At 41.4% G+C, this 24,177-nt stretch overlaps 1 protein-coding gene across 3 annotated transcripts in view; it reads left to right on the top strand.

Moving 5' to 3' along the window:
• Positions 1-24,177, top strand: part of AKAP6 (A-kinase anchoring protein 6) — a 486,105-nt gene that overhangs the window by 184,744 nt on the left and 277,184 nt on the right. For all 3 annotated transcript variants that reach the window (XM_043489943.1, XM_043489944.1, XM_043489945.1), the window contains exons 3-4: positions 8,318-8,569; positions 18,462-20,228. In XM_043489943.1, the coding sequence (XP_043345878.1) occupies positions 8,318-8,569; positions 18,462-20,228 (2,019 nt within the window). The remainder of the gene's footprint in view (positions 1-8,317; positions 8,570-18,461; positions 20,229-24,177) is intronic.

The following is a 24,177-nucleotide window of genomic DNA, read 5'->3' as shown; positions in this document are numbered from 1 at the left end:
TTCAGTTCAATCGTTCAGTTGTGTCCGACTCTTTGCCACTCCATGGACTGCAGAATGCCAGGCCTCCCTGTCCATCATCAACTCCTGGAGCTCACTCAAACTCATGTCCATCAGGTCAATGATGCCATCCAACAATCTCATCCTCTGTCGTCCCCTTCTCTTCCTGTCTTCGATCTTTCCCAGCATCAAGGTCTTTTCTAATGAGTCAATTCTTCACATCAGGTGACCAAAGTTTTGGAGCTTCAGCTTCAGCATCAGTCCTTCCAATGAATATTCAGGATGTGAATATAATATAAGTATGATCACCACTGCTTAATGACATGTTATTTATCTGTTAGTACTCAACTTGTAGCACCTGGCCACCTGACATAGAGCCCTCAGAGAATGATGATAGACTATCTGTGAATGAGGTGACAGGTCTGTCCCTATACAGAAAGAATGCTGACAGTTTGGGGGTCCTGTTGCTCTGACATGGATCTTCTTCAATCAGTGATATTGACTCTGTTTATATTGTATTCTACATATCACTTACTCTGCATAACTGTTCATTCCTTGACTTGTTGCCATAGAAACTAACTTGTTTGTTGTTGGTTAACTTTTACTTTACTTTTTCACAGAAGAACTGTATATTTACTAGAGAAAATTTAATATATGCAGACAAAACAATATATTAAGAATGATTTATATTGTTGCCACCTAGAGAATATACTATGAACAAACAGCTTTGACATATTTTTCAGTTCTCTCCTTGAGAGTATATGTAGCTACAATTTTTAATAGAACTCATATAATTTAGTTAGTCTCACTTAACAACATTTCTTGACATCCAGAATGGATATTTTAGTATCTGTGTATTTTTTCATTGTATGGGATACCACATCACGTTAAACCAATCTCCTCTCTTTTGATTGTTAGATTTTTTTCACCATTTTAAATAACTCTGTGGTAGCATTTTGGTAGGTAAATGCATTACTGCCTTAGAAGAGTTTCCTAGAAATGAAATTATTGGGTTCTTGAGAGGCAGTGAGAGTTTTTCAGAAGGTTAATTGACAACATGCACTCCCATTTACATAAAAGGGTGGTATTGGCTTCATAATACGGATTTGTAGTTATCTCTGTCACAGGGTGTGAACCATGGCCCCTAAAATTAGTTCTTCACAGGGCTCTAATACTAAAAGATTTCATTTCCTGTTCCGGATATGAGATCTAAAAACTTGTGTCTATAATGTTAGCTTCCAGCAGGCATGCTGTAGGTGTTTAAATACAAATCAACAGCCAAGCTAGTTGCTGTGGATATATTTATGTGGGGGAGGAAGACATAGAAACACATCCTTAGAAGCTGTGCCATGTTCTTAGTGATCTAAATATATAAAAAGCATCTAAGAAAGAGGCTGACCTTTCCAAGGTCACACTATGAGTCAGCAATGAAATCCCAAATAGAACTTTCTCCCAGTATAAAGAGTATTTATGAATAGATCAAGAGAAAGTATTTGTAGGTAAATTTATAAGACCATTTGTAACTTGAAATGCTCCAAAATTTCAAGAGAGTTATTAGAAAATTCCCATCTCAGATATAGAAATGTAAATTGCTAAAAAGTTTTGATAAATTTTTAGAAAATAAAATCTTAAGTGGCTGGAATGAAGAGATAGTAGTTAGTGGTGTAGGCAGATGGGAATGAGCCTCAAGGGAGTATGCATATGTGCGCAGATGCCTCTGTGTGTGTGTGTGTGTGTGTGTGTGTGTGTGTGTGTGTGTGTGTGTGTGTGTGTATGTGTGCAGGAGTTCGGGGGAATAGGAAGGTGGAAGAATAATGGCCTGAGTCTATCATGATGGATAAATAAAGTTGTGGGAAATTGTGTTCTGGAACACAAAGAATGGAAGTACTCCAGTAGAGACATCTGTGTAGTGTCGGTAGCAGGCTACCCTTCAAGTTGCTGGAGGTTTTGTTTTTATGGTTGTGTAGCAGCCGGCTTGCATGTAGCTCCCATTTCTAGATTGATGATCCATCTATGGCTCAGTGTTTATCAATGTGTGGTGCTTAGAACACAGTCATAGTAGCCACCACATGCTTCATAAAATGCAGATTCCTTGGTCCCATTTTTCTTCAAAAGGAGCAGCTTTGAAATCTGTGTGATTAACAAGTGCACTACAGTATAAAAGCTCTGGGAGTTGGTGATGGACAGGGAAGCCTGGCATGCTGCAGTCTATGGGGTTGCAAAGAGTTGGACATGACTGAATGACTGAACTGAACTGACTTCTCTGTCCATTTCTACCTTAAGTCAGTTCTGTAAAGATGTCCTGGAGAAAGTACAGACCTTCTGATCCATTTCCACATGAGCTGTTGAGTGTTGAGGCCACAGCTATGATTTTCATTAGTGAATGAACTTCGATTTTGAGCTATCACCTAAAACACCAAATGTGAAAGTGACTAAGTAATAGCTCAATTAGAGAAAACAGGTTTTCCAGTGTGCAGTAGCAATTGTCAGTTTTCCTCTTGTCTTTTTTCTCAGGATTTTTCTCATCTCAAATAAATCAGAGCCTGGGATTAAGAATTTAAAGCAGCATCTTCATCAGTGAAGGCTCTGAGTCTTTTAAAATCACAATTTTTAACCCAAATGCTTTTTTTTGCCACCTGTTCTAATCAAAGCAAGAGACAATTCAGTATCAGTTACATTTGCAGAGAGTACTAATTAATGTGGATACACTTAGGAGAAGAAGCTAAACCAGTGCTTGCTTTTTAAGGATTTTACATTGATTTGTGAAATAGAAATATTTTATCCAATTGAATCCAATTCTGCAAACATCCTTTGAACAGTGCTCACTTCTATGGCAGTGTCCTAGCAGTGCAAAGATGAGTAGGACACATTTCCTGCTTCCAGAAAAGTACAATACAGTGAGGGAGATGGAAGAGTACCAGCTAATCATAACAGAAAAATCATTTCTACATTAATAATCTCATTTCAGCCCTCACACTTGCAGAATTTTAGTAATTAAAAGGGTAAACACTGATAACAACCATAGAGATCTTCAAACTTTGGAGAGAAGTATTATGGTGATTAGAGTCTCAGCATCCCTCCCACCAGTCTTCATCACTCACAGTCAATCTCAATGTGACAAAGAAACTAGAACCATTAGGAAAGTAGGGAGGAAGGAGAAAAGAGGAGGTAGTCTACTTTGGGAGAAATAAAAATACTTTGTCACAGGAACAGCTATTAATCTGTCTTTTGGAGAAAGTACTGTTTTGAAAGTCAACTGAAGATAACATTAATACTCTGTGATATTTTTTGCATAAACTTGCAAGTTCTAGTTCACATGGTTCACTTATAAGGTTTTTTAAACAAGTAACTGCTATTCCCTTGATCTACATTTTAAAATACAAAGTACATGTATTAGGTAAAAATCTCTTCTCAGCTTTTTCTAATGAGCATGCATACATATGGTGAGCATATGGGAAAAGTCACTGTACTTTTAATCATTCATTTCTACAATTGCTAATAAAGAAAATGAGCAGTCATGATGACATGGCATTTTGCAGTAATACTAAAATAGGTACACACAATACATCTTATATTTGTTTATCTCTTGCTTACTGCTTTTAGAAAATAAAAACTATTTTAAATGTAATGGTATGCTCTGAATAAGATGAAGGTTCAAGGTTTTTAAAATTCTGATAGGAAAAAAGATGGAAGAGGGAGTGGGGAGACATGTTCTTTAAAAGTAGGCTATAATTCATGTTTGTTTTAGAAAAGCCATCTGAACATGTCCTGCAGTTATGCAAATGTACCTCAAGAGTGTTTTGAGAGAAACGGTGAAATTATTTGAGGGGAAGAGAAAGAAACATTATTTGGATAGTAGAAGAGGCAGAAATGTTTGCTGATTACTCTTTGTCCCTATGGAGAGGCATGCTGTAGTTACTGGGGGGGTTTTCTCTGTTCTCATTTAAGGAGTGGGTGGAGGAGAGTGTGAAACAAAGAGGAGTGGGAGTGGCTGCATCAGTGGGACTTAGTGAAATGGGGGTGCCAAGTTTTGCGTTAGGACCTGGGCAGGGAAGTCACTGGAAGGACAGGTTTCCCTTCTCATACTCATGAAATCCTTGAAGATGGGCAGTTTGGGACACGTTGGCAGAATGTTGATATACAGATACTTTTAATTTCACAAAGAAACCACTACAATGTCTTGAGAATGGTTGGGAGTGAGCATGGTGGCCTCATGATGAAGCAGCAAATAGATCCCCTCCAGGGAGAGTTAGCCAGAGTCTTGGCAGTTAAATTTAGAGTTAGGAAAGTAGGCAGTCAGAGCACTTGCAGAAAAGGCACCCTCACTGCTATCTCATACTGGTGGAAACTGGCCATACTGGTTAGATACATAGCAGTTGTCTTAAAAGCCCTGTATCTGTCCAGAAGAAATAAGATACAACTGGAAAATACATATACAACAGTCTTACCCAAAAAAGGCACCTCTGTCACATAAACATAAAATTAAAACACACACACACAAAAAAAATTAAAACACTGAGCCCACCAGGCGGAGTTTATTTGTAAACAGTCTCAGGTCATCAGTGTTTGTATCAGCTACTAGGTAACCATAGGAGAGTCCTGTTTCAGTGACAGGCAGCAGCAGCTGTTGAGTGAAGTGGGCAGTTGATAAATGTAATGCAGTCAATGCATTTTGTGCTGTGATTCTGAATGCCGTAGGAGCTACTGTGCTGTATGTGAATTGAGTCAGAAAATATTTAACCTGATGTGTGGGAACAGGGCCAGTTCACCTTTCACAGTTAACCTAAGTTAACTGGCAGCACTGATGCTTTAGTGCCTTCTATGCGCAGTCTCCCCTGGATACTTGCCTGACATCCTGACCCATGACCTGGCTCTGACTACATTCCTGCATCCATTATGAAGGAGCCATATGTGTGTAAAGAGAGTAGATGGCATGTGCTCTGGCATGTAGGTTTCATGGTACCAAGGTTATATATATATAATTTTTGTATAGGGGGATGGGTGTGGGAGGGTGTAGAAATGCCTGTTTAGCTGTTCTGAGCAGGTGGCAGAAGGGTTACCCCAACCTTTTTCTCTCCGAGGTATGTCATGTATTTTGCATCTGTAGGATCATAATGGGGCCTCAGGGACCGACACTCACAAATTTTGAGTCATGGAGTCAAAGAGTGTGAGGAAGTTGAGAACACTGTCGGCAGAGTGGTTGAAGTGATCACTGTAGAGGTTGTGCTAGGAGGCAGGAGGTGTATGAGGAAAGAGGGTGGAGGGAATGGTGGCCTGGATAGGGTGACGAGCACCTGTAGTGGGAGAGCAGGAGTGAAGGAGTCGGGCAAAGAGGTCGGTGGCACGGGGACTTCCTGACATTGTTCCCAGGTGGAGTGGCAGCAAGGCCCAGAGCAGAGCTGTGGTGGAGAGCTGTCCCAGTGCAGTGGGCGCCGAGGTCTTAGGAGCTGTGGAGTGAAGGGAATTCAAGCCTAGAGTGCTGGTTGGTTCCTCCATGTGAATGTTGACATTACCTAAGATAACAGTTATGCTCAGTATGGAAAAGAAAGAAAACTGTGAACCAGATGCATTCTTTAGTGCAGAGGAAGGAAAGAGAAGGATGCAGATACAGCAGTAAAAGAGGATGACAGGAAGGTTAGCAGATGCTAGGCACCTATGAAAAAAGAAGGGTGTTAATATGAGGGCAGAAGAGTGATGAGCAGGAAGTGGCAAAGCAGCACTGAGGTCTGCTCTTGCCCCATCAGGTCCCCCTCCCTCTCCTGTCCTACCCACCTCAGTCCAGGCCTGGGAGAGTGAGCAGCTCCCCTGGGAGAGTGATGGAGGAAGCAGGAGGCTTGGGCAAAGTCAAGTTTGGGTAAGACCAGGAGGCAGAGGTAGCATGCGTGAAGAAGTTAAGGCATGTTTTTACAGTGGATTGTGGGGTATTACCCAGGAGAGTATGAGAATTTGGGAAAGGTCAGCAGTGGGAGGAAGGGCATTTCCCAAGGCAACAGTGCTGCACAGAAACGAGCATCTTGACAAGGCAAAGGATGCAGGGCATTTGCTTTGGGGGAGGTGTTTGAGGATCAGGAATAAGAACTGGGGGGTGAATGGAGTGGATGCCCAGACAAACATCAGCTAAGACCCCAAGCTACATGGAAGATCTGATGATAGTTACAGGCCGGCTGTTTTCTGCTGAAGGGCAGCAAAGGCTAGCTAATCTGGCTATGATTGCTTCTCATGTACATGTAATATGGTAGTATAATTTTTGCTTCAAGTCTCTACTGGACTGCATAAGCCCATGGGCCCATATTCTTTTCTAAGAAGTTTGCCTAATTAGAACTCCAATGCCTATTTAAACTTTTTAATCTGTTTCAAGTTATTATCACTAGTTTATATCGCTATTACCAATTAGGTCTTAGATTTCAAGGCCTAATATTGAAGCATTTATTGAAATTATACAATAATTATTGTTCAAAATTCAGCACAACTTTCCATCATTATTCAAAATAGTGGGTTTTTTTTTTTTTTTTTTTGCTTATTAGCACACGTTGTTAAATACAGGCTACATTTTAGTTTTTCTTTGAAAAGTAACTGAATTATATGAAATTGAAAGGTTATATTTCCAGCACAGAATGACTGTTTTGATTCTCACGATAGGGCTTAGAACTCAAATGCTATTTAAAAATTTTAGCTTTAACAAAAATCATAAAAGCTTCATTTAAAAGAAATCACTGATACATAACTAAAAATGATTAATTGAGCACTTTTCACTGACATTTGCATCATTTTGATGCTTAATGGAGTCCAATTGTTCAAGTAAATATTACAGGGTTGCTACCCATTTCATGCTGCAGGCCTCTAACAGCACAATGAAAATCTGGAAACTTGTAAGGACAAGTGACACATCAGATAAAATATGCCTACCTAATAGTATGTAAGGAGGACATTGAAACTTTAATATAGTAGTGTTTTTATTTTCGATATCTGAGTCTTAAAAACAAAACCAAACTCTATCTGTTTTTACTGTTGGGATTTCTCTGGTATTTCTTCTTAAGAGTGATTTTGTTTGCCAAGTGTGGATATCCACTACAAATTTAACTGTAAGTTGTGTTCCTGTGGGAATGTGACAGTCATCCCTTACAGTGAAGATCCCATGGCTCTGAGTGAGAATGGCTGGGAGTTCTTTGAAGCCCACATTCTAGGCCATTTTTCTTCATGCTAGGTGTCAGGAGAGTGAGTGAAAGTTGCTCAGTCGTGTCTGACTCTTTGCGACCCCATGGACTATGCAATCCATAGAATTCTCCAGGCCAGAATACTGGAGTGGATAACCTTTCCCTTCTCCAGGGGATCTTCCCAACCCAGGGATTGAACCCAGGTTTCCCACATTGCAGGTGGATTCTTAACCAGCTGAAGCCCAAAGGAAGCCCAAGAATACTGGGGTGGATAGCCTATCCCTTCTCCAGAGGATCTTCCTGACCCGGGAATCAAACCAGGGTCTCCTGCATTGTAGGTGGATTCTTTACCAACTGAGCTATCAGGGAAGCCCTCGGTGTCAGGAGGATGCTTCCATTCTGAGATGTTTTGTGTTTGGTGGAGTCTGCCAGTAGCAAAGAGAAACCCTGTTGGATCCCTTACCTGAATCCCAAACTAACAGTAAATACAGAGAACAGAGGTTGGATTTGTGAGGTAACCTCTTACCTTGGCTAAACTTTCAGTGTGGGTATCTGAAAAAATAGTAGCTTATTTGTGTCTTGGAAATGATCAACTTATGTGCTTGCACTGAAGCCCCAGGGCCCGGGAAAAAGGCCTGTGACTCTGTGCTAAGTCACTTCAGTTGTGTCCCAACTCTGTGTAACCCTATGGACTGTAGACCACCAGGCTTTTCTGTCCATGGGGATTCTCCAGGCCAAGAATACTGGAGTGGGTTGCCATGCCCTCCTCCAGAGGCTCTTCCCAGTAGGGAAGGGATCGAACCTGCATCTCCTGCATTGGCGGGTGGGTTCTTTACCACTAGCGCCCCCTGGGAAGCCCCTGTGACTCTGTATCTGAATTGAAACAAAGGCTGCTATTCAGCATGTGTTCCCTTAACCTGCTGGCCCTGATCCTTGGTGTCAAGTGACGGAGTGACCTTTTTACTGTTCCCCTCCCCAGGGAAGATTCTCTGAAGGAGGGCATGGCAACCCACTCCAGTATTCTTGCCTGGAGAATCCCATGGACAGAGGAACCTGATGGGTCCATAAGGTCACAAAGAGCCAGACATGACTAAGCGACTAAGCACAGCACAGCACCCCAGGTTAAGGCAAAAGAGTCATCATATATTCGCTTTCCTTTATTGCAGGACATTTGTGAAGATATTTCTGATCATGTCGAGCAAATCCATGCCCTCCTTGAAACAGAGTTCTCCCTGAAGCTGCTGTCCTACTCCGTCAATGTGATCGTGGACATCCACGCCGTGCAGCTGCTCTGGCACCAACTCCGCGTCTCAGTGCTTGTTCTGCGGGAGCGCATTCTGCAGGGTCTGCAGGACGCCAATGGCAACTACACCAGACAGACGGACATTCTGCAGGCTTTCTCCGAAGAGACAAAGGAGGTGGGTGTTCTCTTGGAAGCCACATAATGCATCATCAAGTGTGACTATTTGAGAATGTTTTCAGTTCAGAGGTGCGGGATATGAATTCTCTATAAGTAAATAAGCAGGTCCTAAGCTGGGCTTTGAAACTAGGTTTAGTGATGGGAGGCAATGATGAATGAATCTATCAACCGGAGGCTATGATGAATGAATGAAGCTATGATCCAGAGTTAAGTCACACCCGGTAGTTTGCATAGATATCACCTGTAGCTTTTGGTGCTCGCCTGAAATCCTGTTCCTTGTTCAACTATTTTATAAATATTTATTGAGTGCTTACTGTGGGCTAGGCATTAGTGCTAAGAATATAATCATGATCAAAGCATGATCTTTGTCTTTAAAGAGCTGAGATTAGTGGGGGATAGAGACAAGTGGACAGACATGAAGACCAGACTCTGATCTGCATGATTTGCATGCAGATACAATGGTCTACGTGAAGCCACTGGAGATCAGAGAAGGGGCACCTAATTCAGGCAGGGAGGCGTCTCCTGAAAAAGGAGACGCAAGTCTAACCTGAGACCTGAAGAAGAAGCAGGGTTAGACTGATGAATGGAGGTAGAAACAGTTCTAGACAGAAGGAATGACATAAAGTTTCAGAGGTAAGAGAGAGAAGGATAATATCAGAGAGCAAAAAGTTCAAAGGACCAGGACGCTGCATTTGAACTAATATGTGAGCGAGGTCATATCATGAAGATGAAAAGCTATATTAAAAAATCATATTAAGAGAAGTGGACTTTATTTTGAGGATAACAGAGAGTTTGTTCAGGGATTTGATATGATTCAGTTCATGCTTTAGAAAGATCATTCTGGTTGCAGTGAATCATATGGGCTTTAGAATTTTGCACAACCAGTATACTTAGATTTTTTGTACTCATAGTAAGCACACTTTGGAGAGTTTATTGTTATTAATCTTGATGCATAGTTTAAAAACGAACACTGTAAAGTTAAATCCAAGTAAACTCTCCTATTCCCAAATAAAAACAACACACGCACACACACAGGGGTATTGTGCTAGCTAAGTAGGGTCTATATATATGTGTGTGTGTATGTATAGGTAGATACCATGTATGGATATATATATAGTGTGTGTGTGTGTGTAGTCCCTTGGCTCTTGACACCCAGTTTAGTGCTCTGCTGTTGATTTTGTGGAAAATATGTATTATACAAGTATAAAAGGCATTTGTATAAATATATGAGACTAAAAGGGCTTGTAAAGAGTGCTCCATAGCTCATTAATTTATTAATGTGTTAGTGGCTCCAACATTATCAACAGCACAAAACAAATCTGAGCTTCTCATAAATGATTTATACTTGTTGATTATTGTTTTCTTAATGATGTTCTTGCTGTGGAAAATTCCCTGCAGGCCCTAGAAGTTTATGGGAATGAAAATCTACTGGGCTCACTTCTAACTTTAAGGCACAATTCGTTTTCATTTAGCTTTCCTGGATAGTGTGGCAATGAAGGACGTAATACAGTCTTTGGTAGGGTTCCTCTTAAAATTGTAGGATGAATATATAGGTGTGTGTTAGTCCCCAGATGCCATCCCTCCCAAGTGGGATCCCTAGAGGGTCCTTGATTGGAATTTTTGTGGTTATGGGAAACTGCAAAGAACTATGCAACTATGCATGCATGTGTGCTAAGTCACTTTAGTCGTGTCTGACTCTTTGTGACCCTATGGACTGTAGCCTTCCAGGTTCCTCTACCCATAGGTTTCTTCAGGCAGGAATATGGGAGTGTGTTGTCAAGCTCTTCTCCAGGGGATCTTTCCCACCCAGGGATCGAATCTGCATCTATTACATCTCCTGCACTGGCAGGCCAGTTCTTTACCACTAACACCATCTGGGAAGCCCAAGAAATTATAATCCAGTTAACAAAAAAAAGAATCCAAAACTAGTCAACTCTGCCCTAAATCTGTTGTTACGAGGAGTTGTATGCTAATGAGGTGGAGATCAGAAATGGGAAGGTTTTGTCTAAACTCTGAAGAGATCTTACTTTAGATATCTCTTGGTATCTCCAATCTATACATTCTTTTTTGCTTGTTTGTTCTTACCCATGTATTTGCCTCATTCTGTCCAACATCTCATATTGATTAGTCATTAGATCTGCCCACTTTCTACCACTAGAGGGGACATTGGAAATAATTGAGTCAAACCAATTCATTTTACATATTTATTCAAATTATTAAAGAAGTGCTATGACACAGAAAGTTCAAACTACTACACATTTGCGTTCATTTCACATGCTAGCAAAGTAGTGCTCAAAATTTTCCAAGCTAGGCTTCAATTAGCACATGAACCAAGAACTTCCAGATGTACAAGCTGGATTTAGAAAAGGCAGAGGAACCAGAGATCAAATTGCCAATGTCCGTTGGATCATAGAAAAATCAAGAGAATTCCAGGAAAATGTCTATTTCTGTTTCATTGACTATACTAAAGCCTTTGACTGTGTGGATCACAACAAACTGTGGAAAATTCTTCAAGAGATGGGAGAACCAGACCATCTTACCTGCCTCCTGCGAAACCTGTAGGTAGGTCCAGAAGCAGCAATTAAACCAGACATGGAACAACAGACTGGTTCCAAATTGGGAAAGAAATATGTCAAGGCAGTATATTGTCACCCTGCTTATTCTTATTTAACTTATATGCAGAGAACATCATGTAAAATGCCAGGCTGGATGAAGCACAAGCTGGAATCAAGATTGCCAGGAGAAATATCAATCAACCTCAGATACACAGATGACACCACCCTTATGGCAGAAAGCAAAGAGGAACTAAAGAACCTCTTGATGAAGGTGAAAGAAGAGAGTGAAAAAGCTGGCTTAAAACTCAACATTCAAAAACTTAAGATCATGGCGTCCAGTCCCATCACTTCATGGCAAATAGATGGGGAAACAGTGGAAACAGTGACAGACTTTATTTTGGGGGGCTCCAAAATCACTGCAGATGGTGACTGCAGTCATGAAATTAAAAGATGCTTGCTCCTTGGAAGAAAAGCTATGACTAACCTAGACAGCATATTAAAAAGCAGAGACATTACTTTGCCGACAAAGGTCCGTCTAGTCAAAGCTTTGGTTTTTCCAGTAGTCATGTATGGATGTGAGAGTTGGACCATAAAGAATGCTGAGCACTGAAGAATTGATGCTTTTGAACTGTGGTGTTGGAGAAGACTCTTGAGAGTCCCTTGGACTGCAAGGAAATCAAACCAGTCCATCCTAAAATAAATCAATCCTGAATATTCATTGGAAGGACTGATGCTGAAGCTGAAGCTCCAATACTTTGGCCACCTAATGCGAAGAGCTGACTCATTGGAAAAGATCCTGATGCTGAAAAGATTGAAGGTGGGAGGAGAAGGGGATGACAGAGGACGAGATGGTTGGATGGCATCACTGACTCAATGGACATGAGTTTGAGGAAACGCCTGGAGATAGTGAAGGACAGGGAAGCCTGGCATTCTGCAGCCCATGGGTTCACAAAGAGTCATAACTGAGTGACTGAACAACAACAACAACAGTTTACTCATTCAATAAACATTCAATAAACAGTTTACTCCAGAGACTCCTGGAGATAGTGAAGGACAGGGAAGCCTGGCATGCTGCAGCCCATGGGTTCACAAAGAGTCATAACTGAGTGACTGAACAACAACAACAACAGTTTACTCATTCAATAAACTTATCAACTCTGTTTATAGCTGGGGATGTGAAAGTGCTCTAGAGTTTATGGTTATTGTTGTTTTGTGGAATATGTTCATCATGCTTTTATTTGAATTTATATTGTTCACCAAGTGTTAGCCCATGAAAGATGAAAAAGCATTGAGACTGTAACTGGCCACTATTTTCACACTGTGTTGTGACTTTATATTAAGTAGTACCCATGGTCCCTACATTGTGAGCTCAACAATTATTTACAGATTCAGCTGAAAGCAATTTAGTGCATTTTCATGTCTGGAGTCAGTTTTTAGCTCTGGTGTAGACATGCAAGAATATGTTGTATGAAAGGGTAAAGGAACAGTGGATTCAAAGCCATCTGCTTTGTGAACATTTCTCTATGAACTGAAGCACTGTCTCCATTATCATCCTTTCTGATGCTATGGACTTTTGATCCTATTTTTTTGTCAGTTTTATTTTTGCCAACACACTGAAACTGTGAAAAATAGGAAGAGAATTAGGATAAAATTCTCAGCTTTATCAGAATAAATTCAGCTGTGAAAGATTTGTAGAATGAAGAGGAAAATGGCATAAAAACATGTTGATAAACTAAAATAGTAGATGTATTCCAGTGAAGTGAATTCATTTTTCTTTTCTAGAAGTCAGTTGAGTTTCATAGCCCATTAAAGAATAGGTTTGAAAACTGAGAAAGTGGCAAGTTCTCTTTCTTTCTGTCCTTACAAAAACAAAATAAGTTTTATTCCTTTATTTAAATATGGAGTAGATCATATCTTGTAAACAAATTGGCAAATGCATTACTGAAACAAAGCCAGCTGAACAAACAAATGAAAAATACTTTACGGCAAAGCTCAAAATTGTATAAAAATGTGTTATCCTGAAATTTTCTATATTTCAGAAATTGTGATAAGCAATTTATGTTTATTGTTTCATTTAGTAAGAAAGGTAATTGATATTAAAAGTAGTTCCATTTTAATATTACTCATCCATAGAAGAGAATGAAAGATTTCCATTTGCAGCAACATGGATGAACTTATAGAGTATAATACTAAGTGAATAAGTCAGAAAGAGAAAGACAAATACTAAAGTGTATCACTTTTAAGTGGAATATAAAAAGTAACATAAATGAATTTATTTATTAAACAGAAACAGACTCACAGATATAGAAAACAAGTTTATGGTTACCAAAGGGAAAAGGAAGGGAAAAGGGATCAATGAAAAGTACGGGATTAATAGGTATACACAACTATAGATATAGAATAATAAACAACAGGGATTTACTATATAACACAGGGAACAATATTCAGTATCAGAATAACCTATAATGGAAAAGAACCTGAAAAAACATATGTAACTGAATCACTTTGCTGTATACCTGAAAATAATGCAATATTGTAAATCAGTTGCTTCAGTTAAAAAGTATACTTCAGTTATACTTCAGTTAAAAAATAGCTTCATTTTTCCATTCAGTTCTCAAAACTGAATTTAAGAGAGGTTAAGTGATTGTTTAAGGATATAAACTTAGGAATAATTAAATAAAACAAGCAAAACCAGCTCTTAACTGATCTCTTCTGTAATAATAATAATTTCTTTCCTCCCTTCCTTTCTTTCTACCTCTCCTAAATGTTGACTTCCCTGGTGGCTTAGATGGTAAAGAATCTGCCTGCAATGCAGGAGGCCTGGGTTCGATTCCTGGGTTGGGAAGATTCCCCCAGAGAAAGGAATGGTAACCCACTCCAGTATTCTTGCCTGCAGAATTCTATGGATAGAGGAGCCTGATTTGTTACTCTTTATAAGGCACTAGGTAGTCAAAGATGAATAGTGTATGTTATTAAATGTTAGGAATCACTGTCACAATTTCGTTAGATCCTCAAACAGTTCTGGAAAGTAGGGAGAGTGAGTGCTGTTATCCTTATTTTACAGATGATATTGTAAGCCATCTTACAGATAAGAAGACTGAGGTTAAGAGAGGTAGTTGCACAGGTAGTGATAACTGTTAATAGTATTAACACAATAGCAAACATTGATTAAGAACTTACCATATGCCAGATGGTGTGGGAAGCACTTTACCTAAATGATGTTCACTCTCACAGTGGGAACACATTGGCCCTTGCAAGCACTCACACCATTGCACTTTGTGTGTTCTTCCACTAGCACTTAACCACAGGACAATTTATATCACAACCAAGTGTGATATGTATAAAATAAGTAATGAGGGTAAGGATTCACTGAGTACCTATCCTCGTGCCAGACTTGTGCCTTACATAGCCTTTAAGGCTTGAAGCAGCCCTATGACAGGGTTTATTGTTTCATTTTTACAGATGAGGGAAATGAAGCTTAATGACATCAAGCTACTGGTTCATGGTCATATGAATAATTAATGCATAAGCTAGAATTTAACTCTGCTGCTGCTGCTGCTAAGTCACTTTAGTCATGTCCGACTCTGTGTGACCCCATAGACAGCAGCCCACCAGGCTCCTCTGTCCCTGGGATTCTCCAGGCAAGAACACTGGAGTGGGTTGCCATTTCCTTCTCCAATGCATACATGCATGCTAAGTTGCTTCAGTCGTGTCCATTTAACTCTGAGGTTTGGGCGTTTAATCACTGGAGTCAACTAAAACTACACAGGCAGAGGAATAAACTTCATGAAGGCAAAGATATACATTCCCAAATGTCTTCATTCATTCAACAGATGTATCTTTGAATGCTTACTCTCTGCAGCTCACTATGCTAAGTGTTGTGGTTATCCTGGCAAGCAAGCCATTTTCTATGTGATTTATACCCTTGAGGTGCTTACAAACCAATGGGATAAACAGATTAATCAAAGAATCACAATAGTATGTACTTAAAGCTTGAGATAAATGTTTAAGGAAAAACAACATAGTTTTATGAGAGATTATAAAAGATTCTGATTTACGTGGGACTTTAGAATCTTGAAGAAATAAAGTTGGATCTGAGGTCTGAGGGGTGAGTAAGAGTTAACTAGTTAGGGGTGTTACAGGTGGGAAGCTTTATTGGCAGAGGAAATAGCAAGTGCAGAGGTTCTGAGGCGGAAGGAACACAATATATTCAAAAAATGAAAGGATGATGCTGTGGCTGAGTACAGTTGGGAGGGGCAGGTGGCTTGAGAGAGGCTTCTTCATATCTGTCTTTGAAGGGATTGAGTTTTAATCTAGCAGCAGGAAGCTAACAAAGGACATTAAGCAGAGAAGTAATAGCATCAGACTTGCAATTTATAAAGATTACTCTGGTGGCAATGTGGAAGGCAAACTGGAGGAGGGGATATATCCATTTAAAATAGCATCCAGTGAATCAGAGAAAATTTTGGCACAAAGGTCAGAGTGTGTGGACTCTGGGTCAGACAGCCTTCATTTAAGGCTTATCTCAGCTTTAGTCACCAGGCCGTGTGCTAGTTATGCACCTTCTTTTGGCTCAGGCTCCACTTATATAAAACAGGGACAATAGTACAGATCCCAGGAGAAAATCATTTTGAGGATTAAGTGAAAAAGTAATAGTAATAATGAACCATCCCCATTTATAAGATGAGGAGATTTAGGCTTAAAAATAAAATGAGGCTTTTCATTATTATTATTTAACTGGATGTTATGGAATAAGACTGAAGGGAATAGGAGATAAAGGCAAGGTCTGAAGAGAGAGAACCTCCCCAATCCAAACAAGCAAATGAGCCAAAAAAACCTGATATAAGGGCCTGGAGAGGTCAGATCTTGGGATAACCTGATTGAAATGACAGAGTCATGCTCACCCTATTCCTCCCTCAGGAGCACAGAAATCTGGGTTATTGCCACCCTCCACTCCACAGTTTTCCTTTTTCGTCTCCTAAAGTGCTGCACTCAATATTTGCAAATTTGGAAAATTCAGCAGTGGCCACAGGACTGGAAAATGTCAGTTTTCATTCCAATCCCAAAGAAAGGCAATGCCAAAGAATGCTCAAACTACCACACAATTGCACTCATCTCACATGCTAGTAAAGTAATGCTCAAAATTCTCCAAGTCAGGCTTCAGCAATATGTGAACCGTGAACTTCCAGATGTTCAAGCTAGTTTTAGAAAAGGCAGAGGAACCAGAGATCAAATTGCCAACATCTGCTGCATCATCAAAAAAGCAAGAGAGTTCCAGAAAAACATCTATTTCTGCTTTATTGACTATGCCAAAGCCTTTGACTGTATGGATCACAATAAACTGTGGAAAATTCTGAAAGAGATGGGAATACCAGACCAGCTGACCTGCCTCTTGAGAAACTTTTATACAGGTCAGGAAGCAACAGTTAGAACTGGACATGGAACAATAGACTGGTTCCAAATAGGAAAAGGAGTACGTCAAGGCTGTATATTGTCACCCTGCTTATTTAACTTATATGCAGAGTACATCATGAGAAACGCTGGGCTGGATGAAGCACAAGCTGGAATCAAGATTGCTGGGAGAAATATCAATAACCTCAGCTATGCAGATGACACCACCCTTATGGCAGAAAGTGAAGAAGAACTAAAGAGCCTCTTGATGGAAGTGAAAGAGGAGAGTGAAAAAGTTGGCCTAAAGCTCAACATTCAGAAAACTGAGATCATGGCATCCGGTCCCATCTCTTCATGGCAAATAGATGGGGAAACAGTGGAAACAGTGTCAGACTTTATTTTTCTGGGCTCCAAAATCACTGCAGATGGTGATTGCAGCCATGAAATTAAAAGACGCTTGCTCCTTGGAAGGAAAGTTATGACCAACCTAGATAGCATATTAAAAAGCAGAGACATTACTTTGCCACCAAAGGTCCATCTTGTCAAGGTTACGGTTTTTCCAGTAGTCATGTATGGATGTGAGAGTTGGATTGTAAAGAAAGCTGAGCACAGAAGAATTGATGCTTTTGAACTGTGGTGTTGGAGAAGAGTCTTGAGAGTCCCTTGGACTGCAAGGAGATCCAACTAGACCATCCTAAAGGAAATCAGTCCTGGGTGTTCATTGGAGGGCCTGATGTTGAAGCTGAAACGCCAATACTTTGGCCACCTGATGCCGAGAGCTTACTCATTTAAAAAGACCCTGATGCTGGGAAAGATTGAGGGCAGGAGGATGGGATGACAGAGGATGAGATGTTTGGATGGTATCACTGACACAATGGACATGGGTTTGGGTGGACTCTGGGAGTTGGTGATAGACAAGGAGGCCTGGCGTGCTGTGGCTCATGGGGTCGCAAAGAGTCAGACACGACTGAGCAATTGAACTGAACTGAAAGGGCTAGATGAGACCAGCTATTCCTTCAGCCTTGTAGGCATGTCGGATACCAGGGGCCCTTCTGCCCCAAACAAATCATGAATTAAAACTCTCCCCATTTGTTGTGTGATGTTGGAAACTATATTAGTAATGAGACAAGAGCCTTAGTCACACAACCAATGAGTAAATTAAAAACACTTATAATACTATTTTTTAGCATAAGGGAATTTCAAGTCAGCCTACTTTGAAGGAAGGTGGGCACTTGGTATATAACATACACAGATGAAGTGGGGTCAGGGTGGGAGAGCATGGGAGAATACACACAGGGGAAAGGGATGGGGGCTGCAAAGATACACTTTTGAAGCACATTAATTTTTTCCAGGATTCTCATGTTTACCTTCACACAGATGGGGACAGTAGACGCTGGTCTTGAACTGTTTTTGTTATGTATGCAAATTCAGTATTTCGTCTTCCTGTGATTTGTGAACATATTTTTAACCCAACAGACTTACTATAATTAATTATTCTACTTTAAAATATTTACTGAGCATTTACTATGAGCTTACCACTGTAGCAGGTGATGGAGTGATAAGCTAAAGAGATATACATGGAGATTTTACTCTCATATTAATTTGTTCTCAGAAATATTACTACTTAAGGCATCACTTAAAAAAAATGCTTACTAAGTGAACAATACACTATTTTAAAACAGAAAGTCAAGAATGGTTATTTTTGGATTGGCCTTGACAAAGGCTCTGTTCTCCAGATTGAAGAAAAATCCTTAAATATTTAAGAACAGGCTACTATGTAAAGCAACATGGTAATTAATGAATGTGCCTTTCTGTACCTCAAACCAGAAGCAATTGAGATTGATGCATTTTTGGCCTGTATCGTGGCTTCTGCTGAGATTTCATGTGAGCAGCAGATGAGTGTAATGTTACATTTGCTGAAACCATTTCCGTTGTCTGTTTCAGGGCCGACTTGATGCTCTAACGGAAGTAGACGACTCTGGACAGTTAACAATCAAATGCTCTCAAAATTACTTGTCTCTGGATTGCGGTATTACTGCTTTCGAACTATCTGACTACAGTCCAAGTGAGGATTTGCTTGGTGGCCTGGGTGATATGACCTCTAGCCAGGTCAAAACCAAACCCTTCGACTCGTGGAGCTACAGTGAGATGGAACAGGAGTTCCCCGAGCTTATCCGAAGTGTTGGGTTACTTTCGGTGGCTCCTGATTCCGTCCCTTCCAACTGCAGTGAAGCCGTGAGCGAGGAGGCGTCTCAAGTATCTCTTTCAGCAGATGACAGAGGTAGAATTGAGGAAAATAATGCGTGCACAGTGGAGGAGCAACCAGGCTTAATGCAGGGGCCATCATCTTCAGCGGAAGCTCCGACAAATGCTGTTCAACCCACTTCGGAAGCTGTGAAGCAAGAATCTGATTCCTCTTCCCAACGTGGGGCAAAGAATCCACAGCCTCTTGCTTGTGAAAACACGACCCCCAAGCGATCCATCAGAGACTGCTTTAACTATAATGAGGACTCTCCCACACAGCCCACGTTGCCAAAAAGAGGGTTTTTCCTTAAAGACGAGACATTTAAGAATAATCTGAAAGGCTCTAGTGGAAAGAAGCAGATGGTTGATCTGAAGCCTGAGATGAGCAGAAGCACCCCATCCCTGGTGGATCCTCCTGACAGGTCTAAGCTGTGCCTGGTGTTACAGTCTTCTTACCCCAACAGCCCCTCTGCCGCCAGTCAGTCATATGAGTGTTTGCACAAGATGGGGGATGGGCATCTCGAAAATACAGTTGGAAGTCACATTAAGGAGATCTCCTCCAGCCTGGGGAGGCTCAATGACTGCCATAAGGAGAAGCTTCGACTGAAAAAGCCCCACAAGACTGGAGAAGAGGTGCCTCCATGCCAGACCCTTAAACAGGAACCCAGTTCAGACAAGCAAGCCAAAAACACTAGGAGCTCGACAGTGCCGAATGCAGTTCCTTCTAGTCCTTCCAAGGCCAGACAGAGGCCAGAGACAGATTCTGCTCCCACGTCCTCACTGGAGCCGTGTCACCAGAGGAGTGGGAAGGCCAAATTGCCAGTGCAGTCAGAAACATCCAGTTCACCACCTTTTACTCAAAGCAGCGAGTCCTCTGCTAGCTCAGACAGCGTCGCGTCTCTAGGACCCCTTCTTTCAGAACACAAAGGCAAAAGCAGCTACTCCTCGTCCCCAAGTCACGTCACCAGGAACGGCCAGGTTGTGGAAGCCTGGTATGGCTCTGATGAGTACCTGGCACTGCCCTCTCACCTCAAGCAAACAGAAGTATTAGCTCTGAAGTTGGAAAACCTAACAAAGCTGCTGCCTCAGAAACCCAGAGGAGAAACCATTCAGAATATTGATGACTGGGAACTGTCTGAAATGAACTCAGACTCTGAGATGTATCCAACGTACCATGTCAAGAAGAAGCATACGAGGCTAGGCAGGGTGTCTCCAAGCTCGTCCAGTGACATAGCCTCTTCGCTCGGGGAGAGTGTGGAATCTGGCCCCTTGAGTGACCTTCTTTCTGACGAGGAACTGTGCATGCCTCTCTCTGGCATGAAAAAGTACACGGATGAGAAGTCAGAGAGAGTCTCCTCCTCTGAGAAAAATGAGAGCCATTCTTCTGCGAAGTCTGCTTTAATTCAGAAACTGATGCAAGATATTCAACACCAGGACAACTATGAAGCCATATGGGAAAAAATAGAGGTAAGGATGGTCTTCTTAATCTAGATGATTTCTTACCTGATTTTTGGAAGTATTGCTGGGAAAAGGTGAAATCCTCCCCACCCTGTTATAAAATGTCTTGCTATTGTTGATAAACATAGTTGATTCCCCAAAGAAAGAAAAGAAAAAAACACACAATGATCACTGTCTAGTGACAGTGGGCATCAACTAGGAACTGTGCATGTCTGTGCATTAGCTTGATGTGTGCCTGCTGGTGTAGAACTCTTGGTTGGTGTTGCTCAGACCTGACATTGCTCCTGGTGGGTGGTGGACCCGCTTGAGTGAAATACAAAGCAAAGTAGAACAGTAGCCGTGCACACATACCAGTACTTCAGGAATATGTGAATGGAAAGTTCCAGTTACCCTCAGTGCTTTTCTGATTTGTCGGTTCTAAGCCCAGAATACCTTCCATATCTCCAATATTAACTTCTTGTAGAAAAAGACCAGACAGTTCTAGTTTTTCAGGATTTTTTCTTTTCTTCAATCTTCCTCCTCTGGCTAATAACCATGCTACCTGTATTCTGTACCATCTGTGGGCTCTGAGATGGGGAGGTGATATTTTGGGTAAATCTGTACTTTTAGAGCAAATTATTAGATGTAATGAAATCTTTAAGAAAAGAAATCAAAATTTTCAGAACTCAGCTCATTAGTGTAAACTGTGATATAAGATACTAGATAAAAGTATAGTACATATGGATGGAATGACCTGGAAGAAGAAGATGAAAATATATAAAACAAAGAGGGATACGTTAACAGCAATATATAATAATAGTTACATATATTAATAATTGTTTTAACTACATATCTGTGTGTCCAGTCTTCACAACAACCCTAATATTAACCCTATTTTATGTATGAGGAGACCGAGGCTGAGAGAGACCAGGCAGTTTGCTCTAGAACGCATATTATTAACTAAATGCTCCCATGCCTTTCCATAAGGAAGTGACCAGGGTATACCACATGCAAATACTGTATTATTGAAGAGAAGAAATAATAGCAGCAGAGCTAAGATTTGCCTGGGAAGTCCTTCTGAAAGAATAAGCTTTCACTGGGGCTTTGAAGGATGTGCCAGGATTTAGACAGAGAGAACTAAGCTGAGCATTTCAGGCAGGAGCAAAAACCAAAACGTGGAGGTAGGGATTGGGAATGAGCATGGTACTGGGGCACAGAGAATTTCTCAACCAGTAGGTCAGTGAGTGGGGAGCACTTCATTTCCATACATTTAATAGAGCTGGTTGCTCCCTGGCCCTGATGGCCAGACCGAGGCAAGTAGGCTTTGTTCACCAGACATCTGTGGTAACTTCTCTGAACGGGACTGAGAGTAGTCATACAGCTCATCCTCTTGGGCTGTTCATTTGCTCTGGTTCTGTGCCAAGGGCCTTACATGCCTTATTCTACTAAGTCCTGGGAGGTAAGAACTTTTCAGATGAAGATGGTAAGGCAGAGTGATCAGGAAGCTGGCTCAGGGCCTCACAGTAGTGAGTGCAGAGCCAGGAGTTGAACCCAGAGCCAGCACCCTTGAAGCAGAATAGGATGTGGCCTCCAATAGCCTTTCTGGAAGGCCTCCGGGGCAGTGACAGGAAGATGGTCATGGCAGCCATGGTGGTGACAGATACGGAGATGCCTCTGGCAGCCAGTGCAAGGGGCTGTGGAAATGGGGGACAGGTGAATGGGGGGAGGACTGTTGAAGACATGACCGGGATCCCGAAAACCGGTTCCAGGCCTTGCCCAGTCATTAAAGACAAAGAGTGGCTCACAGCTAGTCCTGCTCCATTCTGGGCCTCGTTTCTTTTTTTGTAGGTAGAGATGTTTGAAACAGATGATGGCATTATATCAACTTCCAAAGGAAGCATCTTTTATTCCGTAATTCTACAAAGATGAAGCTAAGTTTTCAGCTTCTAGATACTGGTTTAGTTTTAATAGAAGAAACAGTTTGAGATGGAGGTGAGGCAGATAGTTTTCAAAAATATATGCACTGACGTTGAGTAGATGATGAAACTTCTAAGAGGGAATGTAGGCCATGGGAAATATTGTCCTGGAGTTGGGCTATGAGGTAAAAAGCTAAAAGGAGATTTAGCCCCTTCCTCAGTCCAACCTCCTTTCAATACTTCAGGTGAGGGTGACTGTCAATCCCCAGGTCAGTTGACCTTGGGTATCACATTCTAGCTTTGATCTCTTCCATATGGTGACCCATATTTGACCAGAAAAATATAGTAAGTATGCAGGCATGCGTGCTCAGTTGTATCCAACTCTTTGCAACCACATGGACTATAGCCCACCAGGCTCCTCTGTCCATGGGATTCTCTAGGCAGGGATTCTGGAATAGGTTGCCATTTCCTACTCCAGGGGATCTTCCCCACCAGGGACTGAACCCTTTTCTCATCTCCTGAGTCACCTGTGTTGGCGGGCAGATTTTTCCTTTTTTTAAAACCACTAAGCCACCTAGGAAGTTAACATCTTCCTGTTATCAGGCACATACTAGGCACTTTACTTGCAGTCATGCTCTCATAAGATTCTCATAACAACCCTACAGGGTTTGTTTTTTTTTTCTTCTTATCTTAAATTAACCACTTCTTCTCCAGTGCACCCACTCTGGTCCTAGCTACCATCACCTCCTGCCTGGATTACTGCAGTAGCCTCCTTGCTGGTTTCTCTGCTTCCACCCTGCTCCCCCTAAAGTCTGTTCCCAACAGAGCAGCCAGAGTGATCCTTATAAAATAAATCAGATTATGTCACCCCTCTGCTCAAAACCCTGCAAAGATCATGTCACCCCTCTGCTCAAAACCCCACAACAGCTCCTATGGCATTCAGGGGCCCTACACGGATTGCCAACCCCCTCCCCCGATCTCCTCTCTGACTCATTTCCAACTGTTCTTTCTTGTGCTTACTTCACTCTGTTCCCACTTTGGCCCCTTTGCTGTCCCTAGAATAAGCTAGGCACACTTCTGCCTTTCAGACCTTTGTCAACTCCCTCTGGCTGTACCTTCTCTGTCAGTTTTTAAATTTTTCCTTCTCTTCTGAGTGATTGCTCAAATATTAGCTTCTTAGGGAAGCTTGGGCTTCCCAGCTGGTGCTAGTGGGAAAGGACCCGCCTGCCAATGCAGGAGACATAAGAGATGCAGGTTTGATCCCTGGATCAGGAAGATCCCCTGGAGGAGGGCATGGCAACCCACTCCAGTATTCTTGCCTGGAGAATCCCCATGGACAGAGGAGCCTGGCAGACTACAGTCCATAGGGTTGCAAAGAGTTGGACACAACTAAACATGCACACAGGGTAGCTTACCCTGATCACCTTTTAAAAGGTGGATCCTGACCTCTATTTCTTGTCTTCAGTTCTTACTTTATTTTGACATTTTATATAATTCTCTTATTTAGCATGTATATTATTGTTATTTTTTTTAATCTCCTCCTACTAGACTGGGAGCTCTGTGAGGGTAGAAATACTTATCTGTTTAGTTTGCTAGTGAATCTCATGTACCCAGAACATTGTCTGCTACATAGTAGGTGCTCACTGAAGACTGTTGAATGAAAGAGTGAGTGAATCCCTGTTTCAGAGTGGAGGAAATGAGTTCAGAGAGATGAAATTACTTCCCTTAACCTGCACAGCTAATAAGTCATAGAGCCATGCTTCAAGCCCCGTCTGCCTTCTCTTCCCACTAGATAAAGTCTTGGGAAGGGAAGAATTCCCTGAGAGATTGAGGATAGATGGAGAAGAGAAAAGGATGTCTCAAGTTTTAGCCCAGTTAAGAGGCAGGAATATGAAAGAGGCCCAGAGTGGGGTTGAGGAAGGAACAGAATTCTGTCGTACTAAGTAGATGAAGGGAGAAGAGATGTTTAGTAAGGTGAACATCAACTTTGTTCTTTGCAAAATGGAGTTCAAGAACAGTAAGGACAAAGGAGAAAAACCAACATTTAGATTTGTTTTAAAGAG

Source organism: Cervus canadensis, chromosome 17 (genome assembly GCF_019320065.1).
Source record: "Cervus canadensis isolate Bull #8, Minnesota chromosome 17, ASM1932006v1, whole genome shotgun sequence".
In the NCBI taxonomy this organism is placed as follows: Eukaryota; Metazoa; Chordata; class Mammalia; order Artiodactyla; family Cervidae; genus Cervus; species Cervus canadensis.
This window is presented reverse-complemented; position numbering and strand designations above follow the sequence as displayed.